At 39.1% G+C, this 24,168-nt stretch overlaps 2 protein-coding genes across 2 annotated transcripts in view; both read left to right on the plus strand.

Annotated features, from left to right (window-relative positions):
* The window catches only part of WNT5B (Wnt family member 5B), a 117,732-nt gene extending 101,724 nt beyond the window's left edge, over positions 1 to 16,008 (plus strand). Inside the window, exons 4-5 of the mRNA XM_026718338.2 lie at positions 2,569 to 2,861; positions 12,174 to 16,008. Coding sequence (XP_026574123.1) covers positions 2,569 to 2,861; positions 12,174 to 12,632 — 752 coding nt within the window. The 3' untranslated portion in view covers positions 12,633 to 16,008. The remainder of the gene's footprint in view (positions 1 to 2,568; positions 2,862 to 12,173) is intronic.
* A 5,552-nt stretch (positions 16,009 to 21,560) lies between these two features.
* The window catches only part of ADIPOR2 (adiponectin receptor 2), a 38,949-nt gene continuing 36,341 nt past the window's right edge, over positions 21,561 to 24,168 (plus strand). Inside the window, exon 1 of the mRNA XM_026718095.2 lies at positions 21,561 to 21,823. The gene's annotated coding sequence lies outside the window, so the exon portion shown is untranslated. The remainder of the gene's footprint in view (positions 21,824 to 24,168) is intronic.

The following is a 24,168-nucleotide window of genomic DNA, read 5'->3' on the forward strand; positions in this document are numbered from 1 at the left end:
GTGAGGAATCACTAAATATCAAGAGAATAGGAATATATTTATTCAGTGTAAAGGACTAGCTTTGTAAGGTTATTCAGAAAGGCGAAGAAAAGGCTTGTAGTAAAGACTTTGCAATTTTTTTCCCAGTCATCTGGGCAATCCGTCAAATAACTGGGGCTTTTTTCTACTACTGTATAGTTCTCTTTTTGTCTTCATGGGGCTGGTTTGGACTCTCTTAGTCTTGCTTTAATCATTGAACCTTATCTATGTTTGTTGGCAGTGTGTGAGTTTTCTGAGTTCTACTATCCTATCTAGCACTGCTAATGTGGAGCTTGGTAGGTATTCCAGCACCACAGTTCATATTCTTGCAGTGCATCTGGAACTTAGTTGAGATTGTTGCCAATTTGTTATACTTGTTAAAGATAATTATCAGTTATTTTGTCCACATGGTTACAACCTGATCCTAATGTAATTATATCAACCCAGTGACTGGAATTCATATATTAGAAATAGTTTGCCAAATCAGTTTTTTTGGATAAACCACAATTGGCTGAATTATAAACTATGGTTGACTAAATCTACACAGCGTAACAAACCAAAGTTAAATAAATTAGGATATGTAAACCAAGTGGAGTAACTCTCCACAATTATTTCCAAGGGATAGGCAGATCTTTCTTCTATATGGGTTCAGAAGGTTACAATGCTAGTCAACCTTGGGTGACCTCAGAAGCTAAGCAGGTCTATCATAATATAGCACTTGGACTGGAATCACAGAGTTGAACCTCAGAACCAGAAATTAAAAATAATATGGCATATATCTGTATCTGTAATGCTGCCAAGAAGACTGAATTGCTGCAGTCACTAAGAGTCAAACACAACTTGAGGGCATCTTTTCCATTTTAAACAAAAAACGTCTTTCATCACTTGGAGCTTCCAACCTGGATCGGTTATGACGTTTGCTATAGCTACTGGCAGTTTTCAGTTCCTGCCTACTCCATCTCCATCATGTAACAAAACCGCAAAGATAAAATTATCTCCCTGTTCTAACATCCTCCTCCCTATTGTACAATCTATAAGCAAAATAAATTGGCACAAGGAACTGTTATTCCTGAGAGCAGTCTCTCAGAGCTTCTTTGGATGCTAGAGAGGGTGTTTTGTTATACCTCTTTGTCATCTTGGAAATCTTTTGGCTCACCCAAATCTATTGATAACGCGTTCATGTCTGTAGCTGGTTCAGTTTTGACTTCCAACAACAGCCATTTAGTAACAAAGCACCTATGTTCTAGTAGAACAGGACTCCTGCTTTCTTTTCTAATTTCTAACTTTCCCTTGTATTTATACGCCCCAGCTCCATAATCCTGAAAGAAATCATAAAATAGAAAGAAACCTTTATTCAACTGTTAACATTAAATAGTGGAGATATTTGTAGATTATTATTAGTTATGCAATCATACCTATATCAAGATATAAATGTGAGTTGGAATCTTCTAATATCACCACCTCCTCCTCCTCCTCTCCCTTCTTCCTCTCCCCCTTCCTCTCCTTCCATTCTCTTTCTCTCTCTCTCTCTCTCACACATACACACAACACACAACACACAGGATTCAAAAATATATTTTTATCCACTCAGCATTCCTGCAAGGCAGGTTAAATTGTGAGTGATTTGCCCCTTATTATATATGAATGTTGCTGCTGAGCCAGGTTTTTTTTTTTATCTAGTGCTTCACCATTAAGTGCAAACTTTTCACTATTGTATCATACTGCTTTCATTAGTGCAATCCTACACACTTACTATTTGGGCAGAAGTTCCATGGACAGTATTGGGCCTATTCCTGCATCATCATTTGGAAGTTAGTCCCATTCTAGTGTGCAAAAATGGCACTGCTTTGGCTGAACCATGTCCATCATCGGTCTTGTTTCTCACTCTTTCTAACCTCTTTAAATACTAATGAAGACGTTTGTCCCTTATATAGTTGTATACAGTAGTTTTATCATTATTCCATTAGGTATATGGATTAAAGTGTATTGAATGTAGTATATTTAACCCCAATTCAGTCATTTGTTTTAATCAGGGGAAAGGTCATCCCAATTCATTTATCACTTTGGTTGTCCCAATACCCAAAAGCCCGAGTATGGATGTCTTTTCAGAGAGGAATTGGTGCCATGATAATACACCGAGGACTGGTGGATGTAACAGATTAAAATTAAAATTAAAAATGTAAAAGAAAGGATGCCTTTCTTTTCAGAATACCACTCTATCTGTTGTTAGCTGATGTTTATCCAGGAAAACAAAACCAAGGAGAACTGAAGGATATTTTTGTATTGGAAGAAACTGAAAAAAAATTGTGGGAGGAGAGATAAACTACGTTTGAGCTTTAACAGAATGTGGAATTTGGTAGAGCAACCTTCCCAATCTGATACCTTCCCATTGTTTTGAATTCAGAATTCCCAAAATCGATTTGTAATTTCTACAGCCCTTGAGGGACCCACATTGGGCAAAGCCGTGTTTCCAGTAGGGACCAAAAAAAGACCTCAGGGTCCCTATCAGTTAACTTGTGTGACTTTGATGGTCTTTTCTCTTTCCCTCAGGTAGCCGAGAAACTGCCTTTGCATACGCTGTCAGCGCTGCAGGAGTTGTGAATGCCATCAGCCGCGCCTGCCGCGAAGGAGAGCTCTCCACTTGTGGTTGCAGCCGGACACCGCGACCCAAGGACCTGCCCCGGGACTGGCTTTGGGGTGGGTGTGGGGACAATGTGGAATATGGCTACCGGTTTGCCAAAGAGTTTGTGGATGCCAGAGAAAGGGAGAGGAACTATGCCAAGGGATCAGAAGAGCAGGCCCGAATACTCATGAACCTACAGAACAACGAGGCAGGGCGCAGGGTAAGATCATTTTAATTCGCTTCTATTTCTCTGTAGATTAGCTTTCCCATCCTTGTGCTCCTAGAAATATTTTAATGGAATTCCCTTTGGCCCATCCAGTAGGGCATGGGACGTTTCACAATGTTTTCCCCATTCATGGAGCTGGGGTGGGCGTGGCCTACGGGTGACACATCCAGTCCATGCGCCACCAGTTTAACACCCTTGCAGTAGGGCCGCTGAATGGTATTGCTTGTTCCATTGTTACCTTTTCATTGGGTATTTTAAGGACAGAAAAGAAAAAGATTTAGGAAGCCATTTGTTCTAGTTCCACTCATCCCAGCCCATGCAGAGAAAGTTCTTCGTTTAAGTTTTAAGGGCCTGGAGACTAAAACATGAAGAACAGTTGCAGGAATCATGATATTTATGGCTAATCTAGAGAAAAGATGGACTAGGGATGGCATTATAGCAACGTTCCAATATTTGAGGGGTTGCCACGAAGAAGAGGGAGTCAACTTATTTTCCAAAGCACCTGAGGGCAGGACAAGGAACAATGGATGGAAACTAATTAAGGAGAGAAGCAACCTGCAATTAAGGAGAAACTTCCTAACAGTGAGAACAATTAAGCAGTGGAACAGCTGGCCTTCAGAGTTCAGACGTTGTGGGTGCTCCATCACTGGAGGTTTTTAAGAGGAGACCGGACAGCCACCTATCTGAAATGGAATAGGGCCTCCCACTTGAGCAGCTGGTTGGACTAGAACAGGGCTCTCCAACCTGGGCAACTTTTAAGACTTGTGAACTTCAACTCCCAGAATTCTTCAGCCAGCAAAGCTGAGTGAGGAATTCTGGGAGTTGAAGTCCACAAGTCTTAAAGTTGCCAAGGTTGGAGATCCCTGGACTAGAAGACCTCCAAGGTTCCTCCCAGCTCTATTCTGTAAATAAATACATAAAAGATCTCCTTTGAGAATGCTGGGGTAGAATTTGCTAACACTTGCTAGCATTTTCAACCCTTTAGCAGCATTTTGATCCCCAACACGATCGATCTCTCTTCTTGGTGTCTCCACGCTGCAGAAACTGCAGGTTGTGGAATGATGGACAACAAGACATACTGCTCCATTCTGTTTTCAAGGAAGGTCATCCATCAGGGATTGGAGAAGGGATTGTCTTAGCTATAGACACAGTCCTGACCCCATCCCTGCTCCACTGCGCTCAGAGATTCAACTTCTAGCTTTATTGCTCTGTTTGTTTATCTTTGACGGTTATCTCTGCTCGCCCTTTCCTCCCCTCTGTCTCTTTCTCCTCTTGATTTCCGTTTTTGCCTTCTTTCCCATTAGCCTGAATCTTATTGTTCCAAGGGGCTCTTAAGCTTTGGCAGACATGCTGCATTATTTATCTACACAACATGTAACAGGCCTCCAGCAATCGTCAGTCGAATACCATTGAAGCCGAGAAGAAGTTTGATTGATAAACTGTGTAGTAATTCGTTACAAATTCGCTTGAGATTACATCTCTTATGAGAGAAGAACCCAAAAGAAATTTGAGGTGGAGAGTAACAGAAGGGCTGACATAAGCAAATCTCTTTGCCAGATCCTTGCAACTTGATACAAAGGGTCGGCTTTTCGAGTGCAAATGTCTTAGCTGCCTCTGGCGCCTCAGCTCTTGATCTATAGCTCAAATATCTTTACTCCCATTTTTGGAAAGAAAATATGATAAAGGAGGAAACCATTTAGCTATTTATTCACTGACATCTCTTTTGAGACAGACACATAGATAGATCTGAGCATCTAGTAAACATAGTATTTTTGAAGTAAGCCATATTGATTTCATTCAGATTGTGATCTGAAATGAATTTAGGATTGTGGGGAAATCCCTTTATTTGTGCAAATAACCATGGTGTTTCTGGAAGGAGAGCGGCTGCTGAAATTCCAGCGGCTTCCATAACAAACCACGTTTCTGTTGCGCATGCTCCCCTGTACCTCTTAAGGCTGCCAAAAAAAAAAAAAAAAAATACATGCAGTTTTTAAACAGCGTCAATTCATGCATAAATTCCAAATCATAGGAAGCACTAGTTCAATCTGCAATAGTCAGATCTCCACCTTGAATCTTGTGTTTAAACTGGACATTTAAAAATGATCCCGGTAAAAAAAAAAGGTAGAGACAATCGGAGAAGTAGAGACAAAGTTCAGTGGAGAGAAATTGAAGGAACTGGATTTCTTTAGCTTTGAAAGAAAAGATTGAGTGAGAAGGCAGATTTCAATTGGATGTCAAGTTTTTTGTGAGACTAAGAGGAAATTTAAGTGTGGAACCAATTACCCAGAGAGGTGTTGGGTTCCTACTATATATGTTCAAGTAAGGGTTAGACAACCATCTATCTGAGATGCTTTAATTTACATTCTTGCACGTATCAAGGGATTGATCTCAGTTACTTAAATAGCTTCTTCCAATGACAGCAAATTTAGTGTGCGCAGTTCTTTGAATTACTAGCAGATTATTCTTCTCCCAACCTCCACTAAAAGTAGAGTAGGATTCATGTCAATCTTTAAAGATAGACCAGACTAGAAAAAGCAAAGTCATGCCACTTTTATTATAAAGTTATAGTAATAGGATCTTGCAAGTCGGAATACCTTTCCCCCTCCCTTTATTTTCATTAAAATTAGGGAGTATATTATTTGAGACTTTCCTCAGGGTACAATTTATCCCCAGTCTCAGGTTTCTTTTATCTATTTTATTGGAAGTAGCTCTTCCTTCTGTTCCTCAAGGTCATTCCTTCTTCCCATTACAATGCTCCTTAATCTTAGCATAAGGCTCTTGGATCTCCTTTATACCACACTGGGGTATTTAAAGAGAAGATATGCCAGCATAACAACTAAGAGCCAGTTTGGTCTAGTGCAGAGGTCTCCAAACTTGGCAACTTTGAGAATTCTGGGAGTTGAAATCCACTAGTGTTAAAGTTGCCAAGTTTGGGGACCCCTAGTCTAGTGGTTAAAGTACCAGGCTAGAAACTGAGAGACTGAATTTTAATCCTACCTTAGGCATGAAAAGTAGTTGGGTGACTGTGAGCCAGTCATGTTCTCTGTGCCTAACTCACCTTACAAAAGGGGTGGAAAATGATGGCCCATTTATGACCTGTGGACTTCAACTCCCAGAATTCCTCAGCCAGCCACCCTGATAGTCATAAAGGGGCCAACCTCTGCCTTACAGGGTTGGTGTTGTGGGGAAAATACATGGAGGAGGGAGGACTGTTACATATGTTTACCACCTTGAGTTAGTTATAAAAAATATAATAAAGAGAGGATAATAAATTAAATTCAAAACAAATAAATCTAGTTTAGTTTTCACCTTCAATTGTCAGATGATCCAGTGGATGCTAGAGTAGATCACCATGCATCTTATTTGTAGTCAAGGGTGGGATTCTACTAGTTCACACCTATTCACTAGAACCGGTTGTTAACATTTGGAGAACCGGTTGTTAGAAGAAATTACTGGCCTAATCCTGTAAGGAAGGCAGGAAGGAAACATTCTGGTGTTGCTTACAGAAACTGCCTCTCCGTTAACCCTTATTACATTCTTGGCAGGACTAGACTTCCTGTCTCTGGAACTTCTCTGGAGTTTTTTCCCCCTCCTTTGCTGGTGCGGAGTGACCATTCAAAGTTACAATGGCGCTGAAAAAAGTGACATGACCATTTTTCACACTTACTACTGTTGCAGCATCCCCACAGTCATGAAAGGCCAGGCGAGGAGATGTGTGCCTTGATGTGAGTGATATTGAGTTGGCCACGCCCAGCCAATAACATGACCACCAAGCCACGCCCACCAACTTAGCCACGCCCACAGAACCCATTGTTAAAAAATTTGAATCCCACCCCTGCTTGTAGTTTGATGCTAAATTATTCTTTTGTTCTTTGGACACCACCAGAGCATAGTGGCTGGGATATGTAAACTTGCTTTTCCTACCTAAAAGTTGTATGCATTGTGTGTTCACCTCAGTGTAACAAAGAATTAATAATTTGCTGGACCTAACAGGAAAAGCAGGGGAAAATAATTAATGGATGGATCATTCCAGCCCTTTTAATCTATATGGTATGAGATGTGGGGGGCGGGGAATAGAATAAGGATCATATTACACTTGAAAAACACTGCTGTGTACTAATATTGTTATATGTACAAGAGTTGCTGATTGTAAAATGGCAAAGGTGTGATGTATTGCACATGCTTAAAGGTGTGAAAGCAAGCAAAGTTAAAAGACCAAGGCTACAAATAGCACAGAATTAAAATTAATATATAAACCCAAGAAGGAAATGCAGCAGTTCAGAGATAGTAAAATACCAGTCCCTAAATTATCAGCCTCTTAAACCACCTAAAAAGAGGCATCTGGGTTTAGGAAAGTTTTAGGACAGTTGTATGGATTTTTCCTGGAAAGACATTAAGGAATTAAACTGTACCTGAAAATTCCTGGTTTTTAACTACACCTGTTAAACCTGGGAGTGATAGGTATGTTTTGAGTATTGGGACTTTTCTGCTGCCTAAGAATTTTGGCTGATATAGACCTAATATATCTGAAAAAGCTCCAAGTCAGAAAATACATTTTTTTTGTATCAGTATAACCTGATTCCTAGCAATTGAGGATTTTGAAAGAGAGAACAAGGTTCTTGAATGAATCCTGTTTTTAATATTTTAACATATTTTTGGCATTTGTCTGCTACTCTTTTGCGTGGGACCCACAGCAAAAATCTGATGGAAATTTTATTCAAAAGATACACCAAGAAAATACAATTACTTTTCCTAATACTGATATAATTACTGGTTTGAAATCAAAAGAAGTAAAATACAGATTTTATATAGCAAAAGAAAAGGTGAACATTCCAGTGTTTTTGAAAATCTTCAGGCATACATTTATTGCTTTATGTAGAGAAGGAAAAGTATCCCAGGTTTCAAAAGTCAAAATTTCCTCTATATTCTACAGCCTTGGTGGTATAATATCCCTTTTTTTGTAGGGATTCTTGGTCCCACCCCATTTCTTATGCTGGATTGGACCAGTTTTATTTGCAACATCTGTTTATCACTCCAAATTGCTTTGAAGACAGTTTTGGTTATTACCATTTTGTTTGGGATGGACATAAGCCACACACCCCACTGCAGATAAATAGAGCAGATCATAATTTTGCCAGGCAAAGAAAGCAAAAATTGGTTCAGTGTGTCCCTGGTTAGAGCCAAGTCAGTTTTTCCTCTTGAAGTGGATTTTAAAAGATAGTTTGCTCAGATTTGGACCAATGTCAGCTTCTTGATATAAAAATCAAATGTAACGAGTAAAAGCTGAAACTCAGGTTTTTTTTTAAATGAATGCCTAGAATGAGGCGTACAAAATTTCTTCAACTTCCAATTTTCTAAGATAACCCAACAATTCACCAGAACAACTCCTGTCAGATCTGAATATTATTTAAGAGAAGTCAGGGAACCAATTCGTATAATATTTTTATATTCAGCTGATGTGAGTAGTAAACTTGTGATTAATGTGTTATATTTCTTGGAGATGCTGTTGCAGGTATTAGCTTAGTAAATAAATTTAAAATCATTATCAGTGTAATGATATAAGTCTTACCTTTCCTGATATACTTGGGACAATGTATATACATGTAGTCCTTGGCTTACGACTGTAATAGAGCCTGCCCATTACAGTGTTGATAGTTGTAAACTAGGTCACCCACATGGCTGACCTGATTTTATAACCTTTTTGTGGTGGTCATTAAGTGAATGTGGTAGTCATTAAGTAACTCCATTGTTCACTCTGGGTTATTTTTTTTTTGCAAGAAACCAAAAGTAAATGCTGGTTTTCAATACAAATGTCATAAAACATGGTCATGTATCTGCAGGACACTGCAAACAGCCATGAACGTGAGCTGGTTGTCATGCACAGAACATGTGGTGCAATGTGACTAAAAGGAAAGCTGGAAATCAGGTCTTGAGAAATTCTGAGGAATCTGTCATAACTTTGTGAGATTCCCTGGGAATTTTCTGCACAGACATTAATCAGATCCATTTCTGCTTATCTTCAATAAGACTTTTATGCCACATTCCTTCTGATAACTTATCTATGCATTCCACTCAACTTCTATGTAAAGAACTTAAAAAAAACAATTTGTAGCATGTTTACATCCTCTGTAAATATGCCACTACCAAAACATTTTCAGTCTTAAAATAGTTTTTAATTTGCCATGCACAACAGAGGAAGAGGGCATTCCAAGACAGGATGTGTAATTAGGGTTATTGTACATTCATATTTACATATAAAATGTAAAGAAAAGTTTCTGACGTCATCATTGCTTTCCCCCCAGATGTTGAATTGATTATAATCAGGTGAAACTTTCAATATACATGTAAGTCACAACCATCCCACACATTTTATAAGCCCAAGCATTGAAATGATTGCAGCAATAAATAAATAAAATTTATAGCAACAAGCCTATTATTTGACAATAAGCTATTGTCAAGCTTTGATGACCATGCCTGTGAATACATGTTACATTTCCAAATAGGCATTCATCTGATTCATCACATACATGACATTTTTAGATGCAAGTTTTGTTAGAAATATTTCTTATTAGGTAATAAAGCAGGGCTGTCCAAACTTGGCAACTTGAAGACTTTGTGGACTTCAACTCCCAGAATTCCTGGGAGGAATAAATGCTGGCTGGGGAGTTCTGGGAACTGAAGTCCACAAGTCTTCAAGTTGCCAAGTTTGGACAGCCCTGTTATAAAGTAATAATGGGAAAAGGAATTTGATTGGCCACCAGCTGGTGAACAAGATGCAAATTGCCTTCTCCACAATAATGTTGATTACAATTGTACATTTCAAACTCAGAATTGGAACTTGACACGAAGGCAGGATGACTCAGCCTGAATTCTGCCCATTTCCTAAAAAATGCATGTGGAAGGGTGGAACACGGAGTACAAAAACAACACTGAAATTCCTCACAGAGTTTCATGTCGGTTTGCTGATCAGTTTGGATAGTGGTGAGGTTTGGGCCTAGAGTCAGAGAGCATAGAAATAGATTGTCAAAACAATGGAAAGGGTCCTTCCTTCGTGATTGGGTTGCACGGTAGACGTATCTTGATCAAGAATCTCAAAAACTGTCTATCCTCTGAGATCAGGAGCAGATATCATAAGAAACTTTCAGCCCTTTAAAGCAGTCCAGAAAAAAAGTCCAACTCATGAGTACTGACACGACTTTTATTATAAGGTTAAGTAACAGAATCTTGTTAGTGGGTCCGAAAGTAACTCTCCCCTCCCTTCCTTTTACTTTCCAGAAAACTAAGGCGTTCCCATACTGCCTTTTTCTTCTGTTGGGTGACACACTTTTTGCATGAGATTTGTCTAGGTCAGGGGTCTCCAAACTTGGCAACTTTAAGACTTGTGGACCCCAACTCCCGGAATTCTATGGGAGTTGCTGGCTGGAGAATTCTGGGAGTTGGGATCCACAAGTCTTAAAGTTGCCAAGTTTGGAGACCTCTGGTCTAGGTTGTAACTCTTCTCTTGTCTTCCAATGTTATTACCTTATATCAGAGAGAGTCAAGGAGGGGCAATCTTATGCTTCCTTGTTTTCCAGGGCTGAGCTCATATTTTACTAATAGTCTCAATGTATCTTTTCCAAGGTCATCTCAGTACTCCTCCAATAAATTTTTGCAGCTGACATTTCTTGCTAGAGAAACACTGAATTAATAAGGACAAGGAATCAAAAAGGACCTCTTCCTTGAGGAGCAGAATCCCTATCTGTCCTGTTTCTCGAACAATTATGTCCTAGAACTGATTGCCTCCAAATTACTTTGAGCCCCAAAAACAGATGCTTAGCACACTCTTCACCGGAGCATAGGTATTGAAAGGCAACTTAGAGTTTTGCCAGGAAGGACTGAATCTGTACAACGGATACAAAATCTTCCATAATTATTAAATGAGCCGAGTATTCCAGGGATGTTTATGAAGATAAAATTGATCTCCAAGATAAAACCTACCAGAATACAAAGATTAGGTAGAGATTTAGCATTCTGTGAAATACTTAGACCAGAACTGAAAAATGCATATTCAAGTCTTCAGTTGGCAACACATATCAAAAGCTAGTCCTGGATCAGATACAGTGGTCCTTGATTTATGTTCATAATGGAGCCTTTCATGATGGTCATAAAATTATGTGACTGACCTGAATTTACTTTTTGCAGAAGTCATTAAGCAGATGCGGTTGTAAAGTGGCTGCCACAGTCATTAAGTTCACCATGGATGTGGTTTTGTCAAAAACTGCAAAATATTGCCAGTTTTTGGCAAAACTATTATAAAACAAGGTCACATGACCACAGGATGCTACAAATCAGGAGGGGGGGTCAGATTTCCACCTGATCATCAGAACTTTGAATCCTGGATGTAATTAGCCTCCCCCTTGTAGATCCATTGTAACTTTGACTTCGACTGTAAGTGACCAGTCATAAGTCAAGGATATCTGTACCCCCTCTTGGCACAACGACCGAGAGAACATCCTGTATATCAAAGCAAGCGATTTGCAGCTATAGAGACATATTTGGCCTTTGGCTTGCTCTGTGGCTTTCAGTGTTGATTTTTTTTTAAAAAAAAATCCTCTATATAAGCATACACTTATTAAAGAAAATGGGAGCACCCCATCCTACACTCTGTTAAAAATATGATCCTGTATAATGAAGTAGAGAAATGCATAAATTAGACAGGAGAAGCTCTATATACATCTCTGAGCAGTTTAGAGGAAAATAAAGGATGATATGTGAGCCTTCTGTAGTGCAGTGGTTAGAGTGTAGTACTGCAAGCTACTTCTGCAGCCAGCTGCCTAGAGCTTGGCAGTTCAAATCCCACCAGGCTCAAGGTTGACTCAGCCTTTCCAACCTTCCGAGGTGGGTAAAATGAGGACCCAAATTGTTGGGGGCAATAGGCTGATTCTGTAAACCGCTTAGAGAGGTCTGTAAAGCACTATAAAGCGGCATATAAGTCTAAGTGCTATTGTTATTGCTATATTTAATCATAAAACAAATATTTTGGAAAGACTGCTGTATTTTCTACACTCACCCACTCAGCACAGTGGAAGTGACTCCTGCCTCAGTAAGAGTACTATCTGGTTAGGTCCTCCCCAGTGGTGTTTTAACCGTTAAGCAAGTGCTTAGGACACCAGGCTCAAAGGGGGCACCACAAAGTTGAGAATTCATTTGTACAAAGGAGGGGGCACCAAGATTTGTCAGTCGTTAGGGCACCAATGAGCCTTAATCCGCAACTGGTTATCCCGCTGTTGGGTGTTGCGTTAACCCACTGGGTTTTCTCTTCCGCAGGCGGTGTACAAGCTGGCTGATGTGGCTTGCAAGTGTCATGGAGTCTCAGGGTCCTGCAGCCTGAAGACATGCTGGCTACAGCTGGCCGACTTCCGCAAAGTGGGAGACTTGCTGAAGGAGAAATACGACAGCGCTGCCGCCATGAGAATTGGTCGTAAAGGCAAGCTCGAGCTAGTGAACAACCGCTTCAATTCACCCACCCCTGAGGACCTGGTCTACATTGACTCCAGTCCAGACTATTGCCTGCGTAATGAGACCACTGGCTCCCTGGGCACACAAGGGCGGTTGTGCAATAAGACTTCGGAAGGCATGGATGGATGTGAGCTGATGTGTTGCGGCCGGGGCTATGACCAGTTCAAGAGTGTGCAAGTAGAGCGTTGCCACTGCAAGTTTCACTGGTGCTGTTACGTCAAGTGTAAAAAGTGCACAGAGATTGTCGACCAGTATGTCTGTAAATGAAAGGCCATCGAGACCTACAAATCTATATGATAATAAATCTATATAAATCTATTTTAAATATATTTGTATAAATAAATAGAAGATGTTGATGTTGTTGATGATGACATAATAATTATAATTAAAGAAGCTTATTTAAGAGACTGAAATGCTTCCACTAAAACAACTGATGGGTCAGGATGCTCCTTTTTAAATTATTTAGTCATGGAGCAAGGAAAAAGAAAAAAAGACCAGGGATGGGATTTCTGTACTTGTTCCCTGCAACTCTTGAAACAACTCAGCCAGAATAAATGAGAAACTTGAGGTATGAGGCTGGCTCCAGATGTTTTGCCACGGAAAAGGTGAGAACAGTGATAGTGGTAATGGCAGACATGTTCCTTCTGCTACCTGATGGCTGAAATTCAAAGAAGTTACATGTGTCATGAGGGCACAGCCAAAGAAAGCGCTTTGGAAGCTCAGATGGATTTCCAAAAGGACATGAAACAGTTCTCTTTACTTAACAACACACCAGACTCCAAAAAAATAAATAAATGTCAATTGTAATACAGAAGGACCAATTTCCAAGACAGAATCCATGCAAGACTGTCACATAAGAGCCTGGATTCTTCATCAAAGGTTTGAAACAAAACCTCCTTATCCTTTGACCTAAAATGTGCTGCTGCATCCTTGTTTCATTAAAAAAAAAATTGCATCTGTTTCTTCTACCTTTTGTGCAATCGGGCAGGTGGAAAAGAGGTTTGAAAAAAGCATTCTCTAAAGCTCTGTAAAAAAGCCATGCAGTTGAAGTGGGATGATTTTCTTCAGTTGGTTGATCTGGTTTTTGCTTGTAGAAAAAAAGATCTGTCAGGGTGCCTCTTGTGGATGGAGAAGAGACTGTGTTCTGCCTAAGTGCCTTTGAACTTAAAAAAAGACAGATATACCATTCCACAAGCACGCGGAGCTCTACATGGATGTGAATTTGAATAGCCATGGGGGGCAGGGGGGGATTCTTCCCCCCCCCCGTATCCAAGATGTACAGTTACTTTTTAATATTAAATATCCCTTGTTCTTGCCCTCTCCCTTGTTTTTGTGAGTATATTTATTATCTGTTGCTGCTCATGCATTTCATACCATAGGGCTTTCTGCCAGTCTAAACTTCTTCCTGATTTAAAACGTTATAATTTTCAACCTGATTCTCATGTTCTGTTTTGAGATGGTAATAAAATCACTTGAAATTGTTTTTTAAAACTTAAAGTTTCCTTACATGGCAATAGATAGATGATAGATAGATAGATAGATAGATAGATAGATAGATAGATAGATAGATAGATAGATCTATATAGATATAGATATTGGCATTTCTCATTTTAATGTATTTCAGGATGAGACCCCTGTTCTTCCCAGGAAAGGAAACATTAACTTTTTAAAATATATGTATATTTAAATACTCACGCAGAACTTTCCTACTAAAGCCAGAAAGGGAAATCTTTTATTTTTTCAGTAAAATGAATTTTGATCATTTCTATTAATGAATAACAATGCCATTAAGCTATTCTGTGCTTCCTGAATCCCGGGCAAGTAGAATATTTCAGTATTGCAATCCATTTCCTATTTGCCAAACCTGTTAGTATGAAACTATTCAAATCATTTTCACAATGCAAATTATGAGTGTCAGCTTATTATGGCATAAGGCCATGACTTATCTGTTGATACAGAATGAAATTTATTTCATTTGAAATATTCACGCCTGTAGAAATAATTAGCACACAAAAGAATCTACCTCTCAGCATTGTTGTGATAAAATAAGATGGGATAATATACTCTGCCTTCAGATTTCAAATTAAATTAAATGATAAATAGTTGTTACTCATTCTGTGACATAAAAATAAGAATTTCAGAAAAAAACCCTGAAGATTACTCCATTTTCTCAGGCCCACCAATTGGCTAGAAAGTCAGGTGAAAGGATCAAGTGATGCAGAAAACACTGCTACCTGTCAGAGTATAAACAATACAAATCTTGATAAACCAATAGTCTGCTCTATAAAGTAGCATTCTGTGGTCCATGTAGGTGATCCTTATTGATTGATTGATATCCTATCTTTGTTACTTTTTAAATAATTCAAGGTGACAAACATAACTAAAACTACTTCATCTTATTTTCTCTATAGCAATAACCCAATGAAGCAAGTTGGGCTGACAGAGAATGATTGGCCCAAAGTCACCCAGCTGGCTTTCATGCCTAAAGAAAGGACTAGAACTCACAGTCTCCTGGGTTCTAGCTGGTGCCTTAACATTAGACCAGGGGCCTCCAAACATGGCAACTTTAAGACTTTTGAACTTCAGCTCCCACAATTCCACAGCATTGTTGGCTGAGGAATTCTGAGAGCTGAGGCAGGGGTGAGATCCAACAGGGTTAACTACCGGTTTGGTGATTCACGAGGTTTGGTGATTTATGATGTGCTTCCTTGCAGCTGCGCGCACCTGTAAAGTGTCATCAGCTTGCTGCCTGGACAGCTGACCAGCACTGAGTGCACAGAAGCCGCGTTTGAAACAGCACTTTTCCCCCTGCTTTTTCAACTGCAGCTGTGCCTTGCACAGCAGCTGAGCTTGAAAAAGCAGGAAATAAAGGTCAGGTAAGAACCAGGGCTGGCAGGTGGGCCAAAACATCAGCAGACATAGAACTGATTCCGTCTGCTGCTCTTCAGAGCTACCAGTTCTACAGAGCCGGACAGAACTGGTAGAATCCCACCCCTGAGCTGAGGTCCACAAGTCTTAGAAGTTTCCAGATTTAGAGACCCCTGGACCAAACCAAACTCAAGGTGATGGTGCTATGCATGCAATTGTCCTGGACTTCCCTTGAAATTTCAATAGCGGAGGCCATAAAACTAATTTGAGAGAGAGAGCTCTGAAATGGGAGGTGGGAATCCAGCCTTGAAAACCCCACTGTCAAACCCCCCTTCCATCAGTCTCACTGTGGCCTTCCCAGTGTGGTAATCTCCACTGTCCAAAAAGGTCAAAGGAGATGTGGTTGAACTGGACCAAAGGTGAATTAAGAAATCCTTCACCACAGCAGAAATAAGAGAAATGGCAATCTGCCCCACCGTGCTCCATATTTAATTTTTTTGACCTGCAAGGCAGAGGAATGATCTCGCGTGTTATGTCTACATTGTTGTGTAATGCACAAATACACCTATAAATACAGGTAAAAGATAGAGATGTTCAAATGCAAACAGATCTATTTTTCTCAAAGTCACCTTATACTGAATGCACGTTCATGAATATTGTAATGACAATTTTCTTTCTTTCTAGTGAATTATGGATGGAATTTTTTTCAGTATCAGCAAAGACAATTTCTAACTGGGCAAGAATAAGAATAAAAATAAAAAATTATGTTTACTGACCATATTTTTATTATTTGGAACAGTTTAAAAAAGTATCACCTCTATATGAATTAAAAATGATGTAAGGAAATAATACCTCACTGCTGAATTTTACAAATTATTTTTGTGCCCTGCTTTTTATAGTTTCTTTGAATGTCTGCTATCAAAGATCTCAATAATATTTTCTGGAAGGCTTGGCAGATACAGAATATATAAGAGAAAGAACTTATGGGAATATGCTTTATAATTTAGTTTTTTTGCCAATATTTAAAATAAATTATTAATGCATTTCATGGTACTTCAGAAAGGTATTGGAATGCACCACATAAACTAGATTCATGATGCTTTAGATAAAATCCCAAGACAATATTGAGCAATGAAAATTGTTTTCCACCCATGGAAAAATTGAGAAGACGATACAGCTCCCTGAAAAATTCAACATGAATTTGAATAATCACTAAATCCCATAAAGGATATGAGCTACACAAGACTGTAATGTGCTTCTTTGCCAACAACAGAAAATCATTTGTATTTATAATTTTTTAATCAAACAATCACATTTCTCTCACTAGTCTCCCATCTCTCATACATATATAGCATTTGCTTTACTAAAAACAAGTTTTACAATTTAAAAAAAGTTGAAATGATTACTAAGGAGGGATATTTCATGAATTAGAGGACAATTGTCCTTAGGAAAAGAAGTCTTACTGCAGTCAAAAATAGGGAGATGTATATAAAGTGAAATCTTGTCATTAATATAAAACATGGAAGCATTCCATGATTTTAAAGATTATTTAGCAATTCTTCAAAAATGTCATCTTCCTTTGAGATATTAAATATATAATTATAATTATATTTTTATCTTGCCCCATAAGAAATGAGCAACATTAAAGCTAAAGCAATTTGATGAGGTAAGCTACTAAATCATCCAGTGAGACAGAACTGAGCAAGGATTGGCATCCAAATTTTCCAGATATTCTAGATACTGAATTTACAGATTGCAATTTGATTGACACTGAGAGTTGCAGCACTGAAACAATTGATACTTCCTTTTGAGTGGTATAGAAATATACAGGATTGAATCAATCCATGAAATATCCTGCAAATCTATAATTAAAGTAATGGTGATAATGGTAAAAAGCAAGCAGGTAGGATGTATTGAAATTTTAGCAGGAAGCTAAACAAACAACAAGACTTTTATATGCACAATGATGGGAAGATTTGATATTACCCACAATGAATGAGTGGATGGTGAAGGTGACATAGCTTGCTGAAATGGCTAAATTGATTAGAGAAAATATTAATTTTAATGCCAACTGGAAAGCCCTTTTCCACTATTCGAGAGAAATTGGAAAAATGAAATTACGACATATGATGATTAGGAAAAAAAAGTGCTGTAGATGATAGGAAAAAAATGAAAGTTATGTTGTAACCTTAGTGTAAGAGATAAATTTACATTTGGGATTATAAATGTTTCATAAGAGATTGAAGTAATTTTGTAATCCTTCCTTCCTTCTGTTGAAAAAAATATCCTTCTGGGTTCAGTTCCAAGCGAGGAAAAAGACACTGGAAATATGGGGGCTATTTGGAAAGATGGTTTAATGGTGGACAGGATCACATGCCTTGGAGCTTCTGAGCGAAAAAGGGAAGAGATGCTGAGAGTCCCTTGGTTTTATGCCCTCTGTTGAGATTTGAATTTGAGCTTGTATTCTGATTGGTTGTCAGACTCCCATGGGGCTGTGCAGGGGCAACTCTGTAGGCTGTTCTGAGTCCCAGGCTTGGTTGAGCCTTGCTGGATGATGATGTAATGAAAGGGCTTTGGGATTCTTATTATGGGTCTGCCTGAAGGAGGTAGGCCTTTGTTATGTAAAGTAGACTGGCCCAGAACCTTAATGGCCCATTAGCAAAGGTGTAGGGGCTGAGTTTCTGCCTCTCTTGAGTTTCTACTTCTCTTTTAGGGGAAATATTCTGCCCTTTTAGTATATCCTAAAATATTTCATTTTTCTAGGAGAGGGGTGGGTTATAACTTCCAACACTTCCTTCCTTCCTTCCTTCCTTCCTTCCTTCCTTCCTTCCTTCCTTCCTTCCTTCCTTCCTTCCTTCCCTCCCTTTTCTTCAGTTTGATTTTTAGTATCTGTTAAAGATTTAATAAATTTACTATATAAAAAGACATTTTAACAGGCAGGAAAGTATGGATGATACTAGTATATAAGAAAACATTTCATAGATGAGAAGGCAACTATGAAAAGGTATGATTGATCCAAACAAGGTCACAAAAATACATTTTATTTATTCATCACCTTTATATACAGTAGCTGATTATTTCACATGTATGATTCTGAGCTGCATCGAGTAAAAATTTACTGTAGAAGAAACTGAACAGATGCCATCAAGATGAAAGGCTCCTGTGAAGCCATATGTTTCTACTTAAATATTAAGAAATGATTTCTTAATATTAAGGAATGAAAAGTATCTGAGTTGGATTCTTATGCCAATTGTCTGGCTGTTTATTTACAATGAATTAGTGAATTTGTTACTGGAATATGATGGAGGGAAAAAGTGCTATAAACCACAGGAAATCCTTAGTTTAAATTAGTGGCAATTTTCAAAATTTGACATAGAGAGTGTGGGATTCCTTGTCTAGTTTGGAAATAAACAATCACTAGCCAAAACTTCCAAGAGAAAACAATAGTTATTTTATACTTCACTTTGCAAAGTGGGTGTACCACACACACACACACACACAGGCACAGTGGACACACCCTAAATCATCAATACATTTGCCTTACATTCTCTAGTACCCTCACAAATTTACCTCCCACCTCTTCTTCATTGGCTTAGTAAAAATGATGTCATAACCTATCCAAAGTCTAAAATGAATACATTATCTCTGCCCCTGATTACATCTCCCACTACTCTAGTTCTATCTCCCTCTGCCCTTATTTATAAATTTCCTTTTATGATCCGAGATCCTAGGGGTTGTCTCTAGAGTAACTATCATTATCAGTAAATTCTGGTTATGGCCTGTTTCTAGCATAGCAAAGGTCTCTAATCCTACCTCCTACACACAATTCTTAGGCTTCAGCCTAGCTCATGAGATTAGAAACATATACAATGTATTTTCTTCACAGGCGAACATATCTTCTTACAATTCTGCAAAAACAATACAACTCTGTTTCCCACAAGAGGTAGCTGTGAATTTTCAAGTACAGCTCCGCAGCTATAATTACTCTTGATTGCAAATCAATGCATTCAGCTCTTTCATGAACCTGCTCTGCCAGTATGCACGAACAGTTTAACTTCTTTATGCCATTCCATATACTGCTTTGAGAATAAGGATCCTTGATTTTGCTTCTGTTTTATTCTACATATAAACCATTGTGACAATTGCTATCTCAGTCTTTCCAGCCACCATAGTGATTACTGAGAATACTGAGAATTGAAGTTCACACATTTGGTGGACACCTAGATTAGGAAGTCTGCCTTAACCACTATACCAACTGTGTTCAGAATTGGCTCATAACACGGTGATGTCCCAAGCAGCTGGCATTCTCAAGAATCTGGAATGTTCCAGATAATAAGATGGAATCCTTGGATCTTATATTGCTACACTATTAGTTATTGCTGCTTTACTAATGACGTGAGTTCTTTGAGCAATAGAATTCAGCCCTGAATGCCCTTTTACTTCATTTTTATTTTGAATTTTATACAGCAACAGGAATTTATTTGTACTGCTTTAAAAAAAACACTGCAGTAGAAAGCTATTGAAGAGGATCCTCTTTTTTTTGGAACCCCTGATGTAATGAAAAATGACTAATTATACTGGTTATTATCTGAACAGTCTTGTGACCAAGGAAAAGATTTTGGGATTGTAATGAGGATGATGTCAACTCTCTGAAAAAAAAACAAGAAATGTCATGTCAGGGATCATTCCAAAAGGAACAAACAATTCTGATGTTTGTCTCCATCTCCACTTCGAGCACCCTGGAAGTTACTGTGAGAAACAAAATATACCAAGAAGAAGAAAGTTGTTATGAACCACTATACCTTTCATTATACTGTATATTTAGCACTCAACCTTAATAAGATCAGAGCCTATGCCTTTAAGAGAGATGAGGTTCATATTGTCTTCCAAATATGGCTAATCTAAAACTCCCAACAGCATTGTTCAGTATGGCCAATGATGAGGGGCATTGCAATTGTAATTCAACACTTGGCTATCCGGTGGCTCTTTCTCCATCAATAATGCAAATTATTAGGGCGATCAACTGACACAAGAGGACTTGTGTTGTCTATATTACTATATGAAAAGGAGCATTATTTTTTGCTTTTCCTATCATCACACATGCAATCATAAGATAGGCTTGAAGCTTTTGATTATAGGAAGATATTTTTTTCTAAAGGCCTTGGCTAATTCTTAAAAGCTGTCTTCTCTGTTGCTTGTCACTGAAGATGAGGGCTATAATTTCAGTGACATGTTCTGCTTCAGAGAACTGTGTTTAGATTTTTTTTTCAAAGAACACACTTTTGTTCTTTATTTTGATCATTTTAACCATACTTTCTTAATATTTAATACTTTTAAGTATTCCACACATTATTCTTTTGAATACTTGCTTTATAGTTTTTTATATGTTTTTATTAGAATGGTTTTGTAAAGTTTTTCTTGGTTTTGCTCTTGAATTTTTCTTTGTAAAGTTATGAACATAATTACATGTTTTTATCCTTATTAACCTCTTTCAGACTTCCCCCTTTTTCAGGTTTCTCCTTTTCCTTCCAAGAAAATATCACCGTAATTATTACCCTCCTCGATAATGAGCTTCCCTGTTGTTTTAAACAGGAAGTGGTATAAATGACATACCAGGGAGCAGTGTGAGATTTGGTACATCCTATTTATTAAATGTTTGAAGTTTTTCTGCGAGGGCTGTTTCAGGCAGAGTTACTCACACATCAGGAAGCAATTTCAGCTGCTATTGCCAGTCCAGCTACTTTAGGCTTATGGAGTCCTTGGTGCTCTGTGAGGTTGTTTTGTTTGCTGGGAGATTTTTCATTACTGATTAGTACTAATTGTGTTATCTAGTCGGGTAAGTAAACATAAGCAAGCAAGCAACCAATAGATTGGATTGCCCTTTGTCAGAAATGGTGTAGGGTCTCCCGCTTGGGCGGGGGGAGGGTTGGACTAGATGACCTACAAGGTCCCTTCCAACTCTTGATTATGTTAACTGTTAAGCTCGGAGAGCACAAAGGACTCCACAGTCCTACAGTCCTCGATAAGCTACACTGTATTCCCTTCTATTGGTACTTTAGGCTTATTTACACCGGAGGGAGCAAGTCCTAATCACTTGACTAGGACACCGGTGCCGTTTTCTCCCATATATTTTAAAAAACATTCCAAACTTCACTAAGTGAAAGTGAACTTGAACCCACATCAGCCATCCCCCCCCTCCGCCTTCTCCGCCCGCCCTCTCAAATCCCATAGCGACTTCCTTAGAGCGCTTCAGCTCCCGCTGCGTTCCTAATCACGTGCCTCCCATTCACTACATTGCCCAGAGTGCACTGGGGCCGAACGAGCACCGCCCTTGTTTCCTCCACGTCGACTAGCGTGGCCGATAAGGGCGACCCTCGCTACCGAGGCGGCCTGTGATTGGCTGGTGGCGTCTCTTGCGATGATGATTCCATAGGGCAAAGGGCAACGGAAAACTGAGAGGCGGAGTGGAGGCGGCCACCACGGCGGAGGGGGCGGGATTCCCGGAGGCGCCGGCGGCACCGTTGGGGCCTCCCTCCCTGCCTCCCTCCGACTCCCCTCAGCATCGGGACACCGGAGCGAGAAGACGTCTGGTAAGGCGGCAGCGGGAGACGAACGATGCGGGGTTTGGGGTCCCCGAGAGCGGGTGATGGGTTCTGGTCATTAGGCCTGGGTCACCAAGGGTCCCCTCCGTCCCTTCGGGGGGCGCAGTCGTAGGCCTGTCGGCCCGGGCTCTCCTCCGCCGGCGTTGCTCTTCTCCTGGGCGGCTGCTGACCTTGGCGAGGAGCTTCTCCCGCCTGTGCCCGTCTCAGCGGCTGCGGCGATAATAAGGATTTCCTTCCTTGCTCGAGAGGCAGTTTAATTTTTAATTTTAGCTATTAATATGATCTTTTTTTAAAAAAAAAAGTCTATACCGCCCCATATTTTAAACCAGCTGGAAGCCGTTTCGTTTCTTGATGCCCTCCGAGTCTTATATAGCCAAATGTTCGGCCACCTGCCTAGCCTTGACGTTTCCAACCTGAGCGGGGATTTGAGAAACGGCGAATTAAAAAAAGACAAAAGCGAACAAAAACGGACGGTTCCCCTTTCAAATTAGTAGCTATGTTTATTTCGTGTGAGTTTACTGTCAAGTGCAGGTAGTATATACTGTACAATGCAATATTAATGCCATATCAGGAGTTTTCAGTTCAATGTATAGAATGTGAAAGATGGGTGTTTGTGTTTATTTTCATAGTCATAATGTACACTGAAGATGGCATTTAATTTCGTTGTACGAGGTGCAATGACAGTAAAGTAAAGTAAACTAAAGTAGAGGAGAACTTGCCTTCCTTCCCAAAGGGGCTGTCAGGTTGGTTATGGGATGGCAGGTTTGTGTCTCAGACTCAGGTCTGTCCTTTGGAAGTTGTAATAATAAAAACGGTAGAACCAACAGTTATAATTTCTTTAGAGTAATAAAGGTCATAATAGTCTTTTGGTAGGTTTACAGCACTAAGGATTGGATATTAAACATAAAATGTAAAATAGTCTGTAGAGATTCTCAGTCATCCAGGTTACGGTTGTCCCAAAGTAGCTTTTTCAGGAGGAAAGTGGACTTTCTTTTTCTTGTTTTTTTTTTTTCTTTTGAAGACGTTTGCTTCTCATCCAAGCTCCGAGCTGAAGAAGCTTCTTGGATGAGAAGCTAAATGTCTTCACAAGAAAAAAAACGAAGTCCAATTGCCTCCTGAAAAAGCACCGTTGGGACATAAAATGTAATATGTATTGCCGCAGGTGGTACTATAAGATATTTTAGGATTCATTCTGTTTTGAGTTCTTTTTTAAAGGAACAGCAACTAGTTACATTTGTAAAGAACTTGACAGTCTTGGATGAAATGGAAAATGGGAAAATGGCAGGCTTCAATACGTTTACAGGAGCAACATTGCATGAAACCCACTTAGGGTAATTTGAAACTTGTAAGCATTTGGGGATTAAAGTGTGCATGGAGTTGCAGTACAAGGGCTGTCAAGATACTTCGGTACATTTCAGGTAACTTTAGTGGCAACGGACAGAGTAATATGGATGATTTGAATAATCAGCTAAAATATTGCACAAAGTGCAAGTACTAATAAATATTAAAATTAAATGTTTTTACTTGGCTCAATAGGGAATTGAGTTATGAACCAGTTTGATATCAGCACTTGTTTAATCATTTGCCTGGGACTGAAAAACACCATGTCTTATCAATATATGCAGTGCTTATAAATATTAGCTATGTATCTTTATCATAGAAAAAATCCATGGGTTCAGTAGGAGTTGAAAATGACTTGATGATACATAATTGTATATATTTACCCCCAAATTTAAAATACTTTTTTCAGAGGCATAACAGATATGATGACTCTTAACCCGGCTGATCCTTCAGTACAATTAATTTTGCACTATTGGAGCAGTAAGCCCCACTGAACTATGTGAGGTTTAATTTCCATTAAAACCACTAAGAATTGTTAAGAAGGAAGATGGTAATTGTTCTCAAACAACATCACTGACTATGGTAGAGATCAAAGCACCTTTGAATGTTCCAGCAGTTTCAGTGGAAGTAGGTCAGGACTGGGAAATCTATCAGCTCCATAACTCTTCCTTTACACAGCATAATCCTATGCAAGTTAATTTTGACGGAAAGTGATGGAAATCTTGGAAGTAGTGATTTAGATGTTTTCACTTCACCAGCTTCTGTTTTTCTATCACTGGGGAAACAAAAAGGAAAGTGGTAAAAATTGAATAAAGGGCAAACAAGAAGGGAGGATATAGAGGCACATAATAGGAGTGTGTGTGACTTTGATTACTGGTGTCTGTCTCCAGCTTTCTTGGCAACATTTTCAGAAGTGGTTGACCATTGCTTTTTTCTTTCTATACCTGGGAGATAGTGACTGGTCTCAAGATCACCTGGCTGGCTTCATGCCT

Source organism: Pseudonaja textilis, chromosome 5, assembly GCF_049901715.1.
Source record: "Pseudonaja textilis isolate UNSWEBS1 chromosome 5, rPseTex1.2, whole genome shotgun sequence".
Taxonomy (NCBI): domain Eukaryota; kingdom Metazoa; phylum Chordata; class Lepidosauria; order Squamata; family Elapidae; genus Pseudonaja; species Pseudonaja textilis.